This window comes from Leptopilina heterotoma, unplaced genomic scaffold (assembly GCF_015476425.1).
Source record: "Leptopilina heterotoma isolate Lh14 unplaced genomic scaffold, ASM1547642v1 Lhet_42, whole genome shotgun sequence".
Taxonomy (NCBI): domain Eukaryota; kingdom Metazoa; phylum Arthropoda; class Insecta; order Hymenoptera; family Figitidae; genus Leptopilina; species Leptopilina heterotoma.
In genome coordinates, this window is record NW_025111078.1 from 1,630,169 (window position 1) to 1,644,181 (window position 14,013).

At 31.6% G+C, this 14,013-nt stretch overlaps 1 protein-coding gene across 6 annotated transcripts in view; it reads right to left on the reverse strand.

The window, feature by feature from the left end:
- The window catches only part of LOC122506435 (lachesin-like), a 333,080-nt gene that overhangs the window by 13,396 nt on the left and 305,671 nt on the right, over positions 1–14,013 (reverse strand). For all 6 annotated transcript variants that reach the window (XM_043618607.1, XM_043618603.1, XM_043618604.1 and 3 more), the window contains exon 5: positions 2,088–2,215. In XM_043618607.1, the coding sequence (XP_043474542.1) occupies positions 2,088–2,215 (128 nt within the window). The remainder of the gene's footprint in view (positions 1–2,087; positions 2,216–14,013) is intronic.

Consider the following 14,013-nt stretch of genomic DNA (forward strand, 5'->3'; position numbering starts at 1 on the left):
GTAATAAATGTTTTTAGCGTATCGATCAGAACAATAACTCTTAGCCCATGGCACACAAACTAAAATTTATATTTACAGCTTTTCAACTTCCGACTAAAAAAAATGTTTTATTATGTCAACAAATCTATGGTCCCCTCCTGGGTGTGTTAATAATTGCGATCATTAAGGTTAAGCACCGAAATGTACGTCAGGTACTTAGATGGGTGACAATGCCTCGACTCCAACTACAGTTCTGTGTTTTACTGCTACCAAGTCATGTCAAGCAGAAGGTTTGACGTCGAGGTACAATGGTGTGCACTGTCGATTACTTTCCAATACATCATTAGTCCAATTTAACATCCCATGCAGAAAAAAAATTTTGACCTGTTAGTCCAATTTGTCATTGCACAATGTTATAAAAAATTTAATATAATGAATATTTTTAAAGGTTCACTGAGTATATATTTATGCGAAAGGCCACATAATGTAGCACATTTATGGTGTGCAACGTTGGAGGTTCCTAAAGCTCTTGGTCACGCTTAATGTGTTTAATGGAGCCAAGGGAGTATTATTACCAATTTCAACACTTCTTGACTATGGTATAAAGGGTACATTATTAAAATATATTAACCGAATAATACCAGTAATTTTAATTTCAAAGCTTCTATAACAAAAAATAAAATTTCTACTCTTTGAAAATATGAAAATAATTAAAATCTAAAATTAAGATTGACAAGATCCTGGCAGCAAAAGGAATTTAAAAATTCCATAAATACAGTTTATGTTAGAAATCTATTTTTAAAAATAAAGAAATTAAAAACTAATATTTTAGTGAAGCTATAAATGGAAATCTTCGCCTTTGTAAAAATATATGAAGCCCACCTGAGAAGAAATTATCTTAATAAAGATAAGCATCACAGCGACTAATTCTTGTTTTCGGGACGGAAATTTTTTTACTTCATATTTATTTCAAGCGAAGCTGTATTTAATCAGCTTAACGTAAGGAAGGTTACATCTGGAAACGGTATAAAATCAATATCAATATTAGATGATGAAATGCTTATTATAGGTAATGTCAAAGTTATTTTTCTATTTGTCTAAAGTATTGACGTTTTCAAAATAAATATTAATTTAGCATATCACACAGAGGTAATAATTTATTATTCCAATTATTAGATAGTCTAATTATTCATTAAACTATTCTAAGATTTTTACTTTTAGTTGCTAAAATTTTTATGTAAATGCACTTTTAATGAAGAGTTCTGATTTCTGAAATCAATTAGTTACATTATTTGAATAGTTTAATATTGAATATTTAATTAATGGTGCTTTTAAAAATTACGAAGTTCATTTTATCTACTTCATCAACAATGAGATTAAAATAAATTTTTTAATTTAATAAAATTTAATATCTTGGAAAATTAATTCTTGTCCCAGTTTTTAAAAGTGTAAACATTAAACGTTAATTCTAGAGTGGAAACATTTAGAACTGCATGACATTCTTGTATGGCAGTTGGCAGTTACACTAGACGTGCTTATCAGTAAACCTTATCAGATTTGTTTGACTTCCTTGCTTTCCATAAGGGCGGTAAGATCCTTCTGAAGCCACAAACATTCAATGGTTTTCTATCACGCACTCTTACAATCCCAACAACCTCCCCTTTGCTTGAAGGAATATTTCATATTTGCTTATGATCTACGATCTGAAATGTGTGCTCCGATTCCGGAAATTCTAACTAAGAAGACTTGAATCTTTCAACTCTGCAGTGAAGAAGAAACTAAAGTATGATATAAGATTCGCATAAATTTTCTCACTCAACTTTTGTCTCTTCGATAATAAACGAGCTGAAGCATGAAAACGAAAAACGAAAATGACAAAGAATTTCCAATAGATTTTTCTTATGTTAATTTCATGACATTCTAAAAATACAACCCTAGATGTATTTCTGACAATCAATTTCTAAATCTTTTTAAATCATTTTAACATTTAATTTAAAGTTCTTTTAGAAAAGTTGACGAGATTTTTAAAAATCACACTTGAAATTTTGTATTTCAAAAAATATTTTCAAACTCAATTTCATGTGGGATAAAATTAATGGAAAACTCACCGCATTATTGTGATTCCAAAAGATGTATGCTGGTGGCTCTGGACTTTGAAGAACGATGCAAGTAAGATTGATCGTACTACCACGATCAATATACAGATCAGGTCCTCCGAGGATTTCAGTCGTCGGTTCTAGAAACAGAAAATTCAGATTTAAATTAGATATTACATCCCAAATGCAATAAAACTTTGTTAATTACAAGTTTATAAATTTAGTGACACATTATTTTTTTAACGTTTCAACGGTACCCGCTACCCTCTTCAGAACTGAAATTTATTATAAAATTAGGATATGTACAAACAAGAAAAAATTATAATTTGTCATTAGAGTTCATATGCTCCTTGATTTGTAGAAAATCTAGTAATCATGGAAACCAGCTTTTGTCTGGCCAATAAATCCACTGAAAACAAATTGTCATAAACCTGAAGATTGGAGACTTTATAGATTCCTCTAATTAAACCATAAAAGTGGTTTTATTCTACAATACGAATGTTTATGTACCGGTACTAATAGCTCACTCAACTGTTATGCAGGAAAAGTATGAAAATTTAGAAGTGCTGTTAAAAAAAATTGATTACTAGAATCATCAAAGGCAGATCTATGATCAGGACCCCTAAAAACTCCTACATACCAATTTTTCATATTCGTTACTCGATAACAAATTCAATTGTCTATCGTGTTAAATGAGGAGTACTAGTATTTCCCTAGACGACTCCTATTCTTTCCATTACAGATCTTCAGAAAAAAATTAATAATAAATCTGTTTATCGTTTCATATGTAACACAACTGATGACTCGTCGTTAAATTAATAATAAATCTGTTTATCGTTTCAGATGTAACACAACTGATGACTCGTCGTTAAAGCAAGAAAAAAACGATACCAATCGATCTTGGCAGGAAATTTATTTCATTCGATGCCAGATGCTTTTTGTCTTTGATCTTTGGGAATAGGGAAATGTGGATTGTTGAGGAAGCAAATTGAGGAATTGAAGGATACATGTAAAAGCTCTCTTGTAGAGAATAAAGTGAAAGTAGGAGGAAGAGGAGGAGGGTTTTTTTTGTAGAAGAGAGGCGACTGGCCTATCCGTCATCACGGCCAGTGCACCTCACGGTTATTTCGGTCAAATCCTAAAAAGCGAGGAGGCAACCCGGAAAATATTCCCATCGATCTCCAAAGCTGACCTCTCGCCAGAAAGCAGATGCGATACCGGATAGTCTATACGAGAGCCCTCTTCAAAGTACTCTTTCGAGCTACAAGGGCCCCCCCACAAAAGAACGTGGAATCAGCCGCGGTCTGTCGGTCATAAATAGCCCTCTCATGTCGTCGTTGCCCTTTTTTTTGGCATTGCAAATAAATTTCTCAAAAGTCCATTTCTCATTGTACAGAAAATCCTCTTCTGTTATTATATACCTCGAGACCATCGATCACAAGACTGCTACCATAATCCTCTTTATAGATAAAGATTCTTGCAAGTGATTTGTTCATTTTTTTTACAAGCCACGAAGGACCCGAGATATTAGTCATTTTTTAACAATCTCCTTTAAACTGTTCAAGATAAACTAAAAAATTGGAAGAGAAGCAGGCGCAAACGCCAACATCTAGGGTCTTGTGGCATTTAAAAAGAAAAAAAAATTTAAAAAGAAAAACTATGGATGTTTAATTAATGTACAATTAATTTCTATAAATTGATTCTCCACCAATTAACATTAACATTAATAGAGAAAAAATAGAAGCAGGCATTTACGAATCCTGTTTTGGTTATCATAAACCATTGTGGTTAAGACTGACTGACTGATTTGGGATCTATAGTGCCCCAAATTACGACGGACAGACGGACGGACGGACGCCAAAGTGAAACTATAAGGCTTTCGGCCATGGGCCACGAAACCCTAAAAATGGTAAATTCTACTAGCGTATTGAACGTACTGTTGCATATAGATTATGCACTAATGTAAATTGTCGCTGGAGATTAAGATTGTAGCAAAGCAGGAAAAAGTGTGTACCTTTATAAAGAGTGATAAATGATCTGAAAAAAGGTGAAACAATAATTAATACAAAGAGGAATTAGTGTCAAATCTCCTTTTATTTTTTAATCTCACCTATAGTGGAAAGCGTGTGAAAAGATTAATGTTACCAGGAAAGTTATATTTCTTAGAAGAAATAAGAGAAGCTATTTGTTACATTTGTCTACATCTACATTCACCGGACGAATGCTCAGGTAGAATTTTCTTTTAAGACGATAGTTTTGCAAAAAAAAAAAAATTTACAGAAACTAGGACCTACATCAACACTCATATTCAACTTCTAAATATTACGAGGGATAAGCAGTCAGGGTAGACTAGAAGTTCCTCGTAGTCCGGTAGCAGACGAACTGCAGATAATCAAAGAGAAGTTGCTTTTATAACTAGAGTGGGATAGTGGACACTAGAGTGGGGATGGTGGGGACCTAGGTAGAGAGAGAGAGGGGCAAACGCCTTAGAGTGGGGAGAGCAAACAAGTTGTCATTTGCTCTCATTCCATCCTGAAGGATGGAAGGACTGTAAGAGGCTAAAAAGATGACATCGCCACGAGTCATCTTTTAGTCTTTCGACAAGTATTTATATAAAAATTACCTGGCGCATATGGTAACAAAAAAATATCAACTACCTTTTACATTGAAACAAATTATTATTATATTAATAATTATTCCAAATCGCTATTCTACTTTTAAAATAAAAGTAATTATCTCCTGATTCACAATTATTTTTTTGTTTTAATAGAATTTTGAGAGATTCAATTTTCGCCCCTTTTGAATTTGGCCTACTTTTTCCCCTATCTTTTGTTTGAATTTCATCATACGCTACGAGTTGCCTTTATGTCCATCTGGTAGCGTAGTGGTTTACCACTGCTTCGCGATATCGTAAAATCGTATCGTCTGCTACGTATAATTTACCGACATGGTTGAAGTTGAGTAAGTTGTGGTAGTGACATATGGGTTGGTTACGTTGATTTTGAATAGCGATTTATTTTCTGATGTACATAACTAGTGAATGTTTCAAATGCAAATTGCAACATATCACAATTTCTCTTTCATGTGTGAGGTGGAATTTTTGTGTCTGATTAAAATTGAAATGAAAAGAACAATTTTAAAATAAAATTAATTCCCTTCTGTTCAATAATGTACAAATTACATAAAATCGTAATTTCAGTTTTCATTATTAAACAAAATATAACCGAAGAGAAAAGAATTTTAGAATAACCTACATTTTTGTATTCTTAATATTTCATGTGTCGAAAATCGTAATAATATCTGAAATGTCAGAAGGTGAAATGGGATAATATTAATTCGTTTTTAATGAGAATTTGTGAATTTAAATAAAAATTAGAAACATAAGAATGCGTTGAAGATCATTTTTATCGAAATACAGTACTCGTAGAGTAGAAAATAATAAGAAGAATGAATCAGTACCTTCTTCTTTTTTAAAGTATTTTTCTAATGATTGTCAAAGGACTATAATTTAAAAAAAAAACTTTTCCAAGTGTGAGTAAAATTCGACAGTCACGGGAAACCGATACACGATCAGGTGCTGATAAATGGCTAACTCCTGCCTGCACCGAACATCCCTGATATATTATAGAAGCGAATATAGTAAACGATGGTTCGATGCCGTTGAATTTCAAGCTCCATCGGACTGCTGACCGGAGAGAAAAATTTCGTCAGAATTTTCAAAACACTTTCACAAATTACTTTATCGATCTTATTGCAAAATTTATTGCCACTTTTAATGACTGTATTATTTTTGAAAAATTACTTCAAAAAATGTCATTTAAGTCTAAATCTATTAATTTCAGTTATTCAATTCAACATTTTATGAAAAATAGTATTAAAAATTTTCCATTTGCAATTAAAAAAGAACAATTTACCATTGGCTATCAGTTTTTAAAAATTCGTATATTTGCGGCTTCTGGGAGAACTTCAATTTGAGTATGAAATACGAGAAAGTACATTGGATTGCCATTGAGATCGTCCATTTGTAGTATAAAGAATGGAAGGAAGTAAAGGAGGATGAGAAAGGCGGAAAGAATTCATCTGATACATTGAATCATATACACTACATACACACATATATATCTGCTCACTTTTTATATCCTATATTGATCAGAATTCTGTTAGTTTTTAACTATGAGAGGATAAACTAAGCGCATTGTTGAATTCAATTACAAAGAAATTTCTATTTTTAAAATAAAACTATAAAATACAGAAGTTTCAAATTTTAATTAAATAAGTGAAACCAATATTTAGAATCAAACAGGACAATTTTGAAAATAGAATAATAATCTAAAATGTTTTTTTCGATATGGGGGAAAAAAGATGGTGAAAAAGTAATCAAATAAAATAAAAACTGTTTGTAAAGTGCAACTAATTTCAATTTGCCTTAAAATAGAGAATTTAATCATTTGCTGCAAGTGTTTTAAATAAAAAAAATAATTAAAGAAACCAACGTATCTCCAAAGACCATGAAATAACGATTCCTTCTTCATGAAAGCAAAAAAAAAATGTATTGAATTTAACTTTACTTGATCCAATTTCTTTTTCATTTTAAGTTTCACAAATAATTAGAGAAGAAATCAGAGTTTGTCTTTCTTGTAAAGGACAATTTATTTTTTTATTCTTTTTTCAGAAGGGAAAATCTTCATTTAATTTTAAAGTTAATAATAATTTTTTAAGTTTGTAAGTTTAAATTTCATTGTGAATGTAATAATCAGACAGTTTATGAATGAGGTCACCTATTTAGGTTCTGCAGTTAGTGTCACCTCAAGTCTGGATGCCTTTTTTACTCTCTGCGCCAGGTAATTTTTATATAAATTTTTATTTAAATTAATATTAATTTAATTAGTCTAGAGACTAATTCTTACTTAACACTTTTCTTGCTGGTATTGAGTGGAGACTAAGCTGAGGCCCCCACTCTGGGACCACAATCAGCACTCATATTCAGAAGCCCCTAAATATTACGAGAGATTTCATAAGCATGGCAAGTGCCTCGTTGTCCGGTAGCTGGCGAACTGAGACTCAGCAAGCAGCCTCTGCTTTTATATCTTGAGTCGCGAAGAGTGGGGACAGAGAGAGAGAGAGAGGGGGGGAAATGCGGTAGGGTGGGGGGAGCGAAGAGGTTGTCCAGTAGCAACAGCGTTTGCGCTGACTAATATAAGCTAAGCAATCAGTCAAGAAGGGTTTAAATTTTTATTTAAAAATTACCTGGCGCAAAGACTAAAAAAACTAATCCTTAATTTGCAATAATGCTCCTGCATTGAATTTTTAAATTGTAAACAAATGCTTAAAAGATTCCAAAGACAATTCCCCAGTTCGGAAAAAATTGTTCGCCAGCAGAAATATTGATTAACCATCAAAGGGCAGAAAGAGATTAAAGAAATATTATCTAATAAATTTTCCAACTTATCCTAAAATTTAATATTAATGTTTGAATATTTCAAATGTGATACTAGATATAACTTTCTAAAAGGAAGCATGAGGAATAAACCGACAGCCCGGAGCTTGAATTCAGTTGTTAAAGGCAATGTAAATAGTTACAATTTAGATGGAAATTGTGTTTAAAACATTTCACCTTTAGTTTAAACCATAATTTCATCCTGCGTGGAAATTTCAGTTTACGCAATCATAAACATTACTATTTCCGTCGAGGACGTAATTAAAACTTGGATGAATAAAAAATTCTGTCTTATATTCTAGGGGTGATAAAATTTTTTAACTTCTGAAGAACATAAATACAAGTCTCTTTAAGAAATATAATTTTTTAAATTTATACAATTTATAATTTATGATTCTTTAAAATTATCGTGTAATACAGATGTTTAAACCGCAGTGACTTTAGAAAATTATAAGAGAATAAATGGTGTTCAACGGAGTGAACAAAGTTTGGTAATCAAATTGTTTATCAGAGTCAATAATTCCTCAAATTATCCCCACTGACATCGTTTAGTGAGAAAGTTTGTGTTGGTAATTTTACTGAATTGAGTTTATGATATGACTATATATATATTATAAGTCGAATGTAGGTCTGTAGGTTGTAAATCGCGTTGTTAGGTTATATATGACCACAATGGCGCTCATAATGTCGACTGTGAGGTTAACGTGTGCCATTCTATGTTAAAAGCTTAATTCTCCTGGGCAGTGGTAACCCGTCCTCTTTTATAAAAGGTCACCTAAACTTTACCATGAAACTGTTGAGCCTTTTCTTAATGTTCTTTTGAGAACAACAACAGTAATATGGGGACAGGTCATTATATAGAAAGTATAGGTGAATATGATTGTTGAGACGAGACCAATTTAAAGTTTTAAATCGTAAATGAAAAGTTTATGAAATTTCTTTCCTTAGACTTTTATGACATTGACACTATGTCACGTTCCTGATGGACTATTAAGAAAATGAATAAATTATGGGAGAAATAATTACTGACTGAACTTTTCATTTAGACAAGTTAGACGATTAAAATTTTTACGTCAGTTGGGAGAACTTTTTTTATTTAAAATTTTTAACTAGAGTAGTGGTGACTATACATAATTTGATGTTTTGTTTCATCAGCCGCAGACCCATTTTTTAGGATGCACTCCAAGATATTTAGCAAACAGTGTTTGCTTTTTTCTTTTTGTAAAATTAAAATAGTATGAAAGGGAGAAATAAATTTTCCACTTCTGACTTGGCACAGATGTCTAGTGATAAAGCAATTATTCCCTGATTTTCCAATCTATAATTATCTTCTTAATCTGAGTAATAACTCGTCGTTGTAAAAGCCTCCTTGTAATTAAAGTCCCATAACGATATTTGCTTCTCTTGGATCTGATAAACAGCCGTGACAGTAAGGGCAAGAAAATTTCTCATCCACTTGCATCAAAGTCAAGTCTCATCTCTCGCTTTCACTCCATTATTGTTTTCATTGCATTTACAGCAAATTAATATATACCTTATAACCAAAGAATTTCTTCTTTATTACGAGAACAAGTTTTTTTTCACGCGAAAATTTATGACTGTCATTAAAGTCATTTTACTTTTGTTTAAATTGGTTCGCGTTGTTGTTGGTATCGAATCAGAAGTTTCAAGGTGGAGGGTTTATGATCGTATTTTATACATACTGATTTTCATAGCTTTATGAACGTAGGAAATGTCGCGAATACCCTTCCGGTGCGAGAAGAAACCGTAACAAGAAGCGGTAGCTACATTCTAACGACTAAACTTATAGCTCAGCAATTTTAGTCTTGACTAATAAACCTGTCGTTTATCATCATAATATTCCGAAAGAGCAAAGCGGTCGAACCCAACGGAAAATGTAATACAATTACAATCCTTGGCTTTTGTATGTAGTAAATATAAGATTCAGCTAGACAAATGAGATTTAGTAGCCACTAATTTGTTAAAGCTGCATAGGTAATATTTGTGTATTTTCAGAACACAAAACTTTCCAGGTACTTCTTTTTTTTGCGCTCCAAGTTATTATTGTAGAATGAAAATTAATGTCGAGTTGGAAAGCGTATAAGGTTTATGGCGCTTTGAAAAGGAAATTTAGATTATAACTTACAAAATAAAAAATGATATAATCAAAAATAAAATTTTTTTATCACATTAAAAACTGGTTTTAATTTTCTTTGAAGTTACAGATTATTCAGTGATAATTTGGAGAAGAAGTTTTGTGAGGCGGACTTGACACTCTCGAATCAGTCAGTCGAGGTCCATTCTACAGTCAACATCGCAAGCTGAACCGACATAAATACTAACTATAATCAACTTCTAGCTGAAAGTCAATCATTCAAAAAAATTTTTATTCAAAAATCACCTGGCGCTTTAATTATTTCTGAGAAATCAATAATTGCTAGAATCTATTTGCAGCTGAAAGTCAATCATTCAAAAAAAAAATTATTTAAAAATCACCTGGCGCTTTAATTATTTCTGAGAAACCAATAATTGCTACAATCTATTTGTAGCTGAAAGTCAATAATTCAAAAAAGTTTTTATTTAAAAATCACCCGGCGCTTTAATTATTTCTTAGAAATGAAATTCGATTTGCTATTTTTGAAAAGTAACTGATAAACAAAAATTTATACAAAAGAATATTTATAAAATCTGCAGTAAATTCTATTTCCCGTCAGTATTTTATTAAAATAAAAAATTGTATTTGAAATCAAATAGTTTTGTAAAAATTTTCCCCAAAAATGAGGAACATTCTTTTATAATAGAAAATTTTTATCAAGATTCCAGTCATTGGTTTTCTTTTTTCAGTATCCTTGAAAGGTTCCTTGACGAAGAACTAACTTTTTGTGATTTTCCAAGAATACGATACATATATATATATATTCTAGTAAAAATGGGACTACCTGAAAAAGAAACTTTAAACAGAAAAGTTGGTCGACTTTGAGAAACACACACCTTTTTTAAAGTATAGATCGTAAATCGTCCAGTAGTGTCTTTATTCCCTCGTTTCAAAGATTACGCCGTAAAAATCTCTCTTAAGTTTAAAAAAATGATTACATTTTACATAATTTAAATTTAATTTTCTAAATTACGGTAATATTTCTCTTAGGCTATCGTGACATTTTTAAATTATCTTATTTAAATAAAAAATTAATTTTTTTAAAATTAATAATTAAATCAATATCTTGTTGTTCATAATGCTTTTTTTGAACTTAGAAAAAAGAGCAGCTCCAAGGAACTATTGTAATAACAACCAATGTGTCTTATCTTTTTCCTGAAATGAAATACTACTTCCTTTTTTACCAAAGTACTTCTCTGATGAACACATTAGAAAAGTTATGAGATTCTTGGTAGGAAAATTGCAGTACCAAGGAAAAAAAAGGAAAGTAGTTTTGTCAACTGTGAAGAATACGTAACGTCTGCAAGATGAATCGTGTGACTGATAAGAAGACGCCTTTTAAAGTCAGTGACCAGAGAAGAAAGGAATGAAAGAAAGAAAAGGGGATGGTTAACGGACCTCGTTGTTTTTATCAGTCATTTATGATTTCCACTTTATTCTAAAAAAAAGAAGTGTGTCATTCTCTAGAGTAAAGTCTCTCACGCATTTTCCCTTCCCTTTGCTAGACTTTTTTGGTCTTATTTCTTCCCTTCATTTCCTTTTCATTGTCTTTCGAATAGAGAACTATTCTAACATCTTACCGCGTTACCTTCATTCCGACGATATTAGCTGGCTTTAGACGTTACCACTTTCAGTTTTGATGAGGCAGGAGTTTCAAGAATCTTCATTTTCACCTCGTATTCTAGAATCTTCCAAAATCCGTAAGCTCATCACAAGAAATTTATCCCTAGAGAGGATTACTTTTATCATTGTCGGTTCGTAAGGGTACGGAGAAGGGACAATCTTTTTTTTCTAGTGTGCGTGTAGAAATTACGACGAAATGATATTTAATCTTAAATAACAATCTCAAAGCAATTAGAATTTGCATTTTTAACTGGATTTAAACTGAAAAATATAGTCATTTTAATTTAAAGTCTAATACATGATAGATATTATTTAAAAATTTATATAAAAATAATCTGGCGCTTTTAATTTATAATAAATCTGAATTCTTGTTTTATAATAAAAGTTTTGTTTTTATAAATAATCAATCTGAAAAAGATTGCTAAAAACAATTAAAGGAAATCAGGTGAAAAAGATTTTTCCACATTTTCGCATCAGATTTTTCAGCTGCATCAATTTTTCACGATACGGCTTTCTTGGCTTGAAGCGAAGTAGACGTTAACGTCACGAAAGATAATCGTTAAGAAAGCAATAGCTCGTCACTTCGATTCTCGTTTGCACTGCAACCTTAAACCGAGCAAACAATAATCAATCGAGCAGCGGAAAATTACTCGAACACGTACCAAGCAATCATAAAATTATTTCATTGATTATTCTGAGTATGAGTGAGCGGAGGGGGAATTAAAAGAATTTTGCAAAAAAAGTAGAGAAGGATAGTAAAGAGGAAAGGGTGGGTTTATGTGAAGTTTAGAAGACGAACCTATGGCATGTAATTTACGACTCGCTGAAGATTCGAAGCGCGACTTGTACGAGCAACGAACAAATTGACAGTTAATCTCAAGGAGAGGTTAATGGAGTTGGTTCGAGGAGGGGTAAAGCCACGTTGCGATATCCAAGGAAATATTGAAGACAGCATCCTCAACGACCAATATGCTTGTTCGATGCATCGTCTCGCATCAAGGCTCGCTCCAAAAAGCAATATCTTGGGATAACTACCAAATAGGCTTTTTATACATTATCCCTTTTCACACCTTCGTCCACAATTTCACCGCAAAATTTCCACTTTAATCGGATCAAGATTATTTCTTAAAAAATCCAATGAAAAGTAAACTGAAAAATCAATTTAATCAAAAGGAAATAAACATTTTCGAAATAATAATACAAAAAAATTTTTTAATCACTAGTTTATATATAATTTTGTACAACTATTTTACAATTTTTTTATTACATTACTTTATTAGTTTCCCAGAGTACATAATTAGACATTCATACTTGCAGCGGTATTTGGAAAAGAAATTATAATAGTCTAATTTTTGCACCTATGAAATCATTATTAACTTCTACAGAGGATCGTTCGGAGCAAAAGTAAAATCCTTCGAAGAATTAATAACAAAAGATAAAAAAAGTTATCAAAAAATAACCTGGCGCTAAAGTTAACAGTTTACCAGAACTTAAATTCAGATTAAATTAATTAATTTTCTATAATTTTAGAAACAGAACAATTTTCCAAAATTGATTAATCTACTACGATATTAGTTTCCCTATTCAGAAGAAAGTCACGTTCTCGATCGTTAATCCTTTTTATTTTATTCGTCGTATCCACTAGCCATTTAGATTTATCAAAGTGCACATTTTTCCAATTTAGCACAAGTATATCCATTCCGTTAATTTTTTCATACTTCCAATAATCAAGACTAAAGTGAACGTCTGGTAGAAGGGCGATCTGTGGATGACTCAATGGTAAATATCTATCCAGATATACAGCTAGACAATGGTTTTCAAGTCTAACTTTGTGTAGAATTTTTATAAAAGATCTGTCATTATTACCCTCAAAATATTTAAGTACCTGATCCATTTTCGTATCCAAAAATATAAATTGATCTACATAGAATGTTTTTGGCTCGTGTGGTAAAACAAGATTGGTATGATGTCTAATTTCAACAGTGTAGAAAACATCAGTAATCAATTCAGACAATGATTCTTCATCATACTGTCTCAATGCTGTTTTATAAAAAGCATTTCTCATCCGCCATGCTTCTAAATCATCCAAATGTATTCTTTGATATCCAGAATTAACATAATTGGCAAGTGCATATTGATCATCAAAGGAAATTGTATCATGCAACTGTTTAGCAACGTAGAAATCGAAGATTTTTTTTACATCAACTTTAATGACACTCATAGAATAGTGCAGACCATATGAACGTGTAATACGATCAATAGCAACATTACGACTAAGTTTAGAAGTTTCAAGAAAAGAGTGAAATCTAAATTTTCTATAAAGAGACGAATCTAATAATTTGTACTGTAAAGACCAGTGTGGTAGTGCATTTTGATCTTGACAAAAGTCGACAAATCTTCGAAAACTAAATCCAACATTTTCCAGAACATAATCATTTAAAGTATCCAGAATCATCCATTTCTTACTCCGATCCCTTACCCTATCGGTAGCGTCTATCATTTTATTCTCATATTTTTCAAGAGCTTTTTTTCTGAACTTTGCTTTGACACCAATTCCCCGACCACTGAGACCCTCGACTTGAATAGTTTTCAAACGAACTCTTAAAGGTTTCAGAGCATTAACCAAAATAGAATCCTGCTCCTCCCATTCGGTTTTACCAAGTGTTCCAGTTTCTAAATCTATTATTTGGTATTTTTTACCATTTCGTTCGTTATTAACCAGA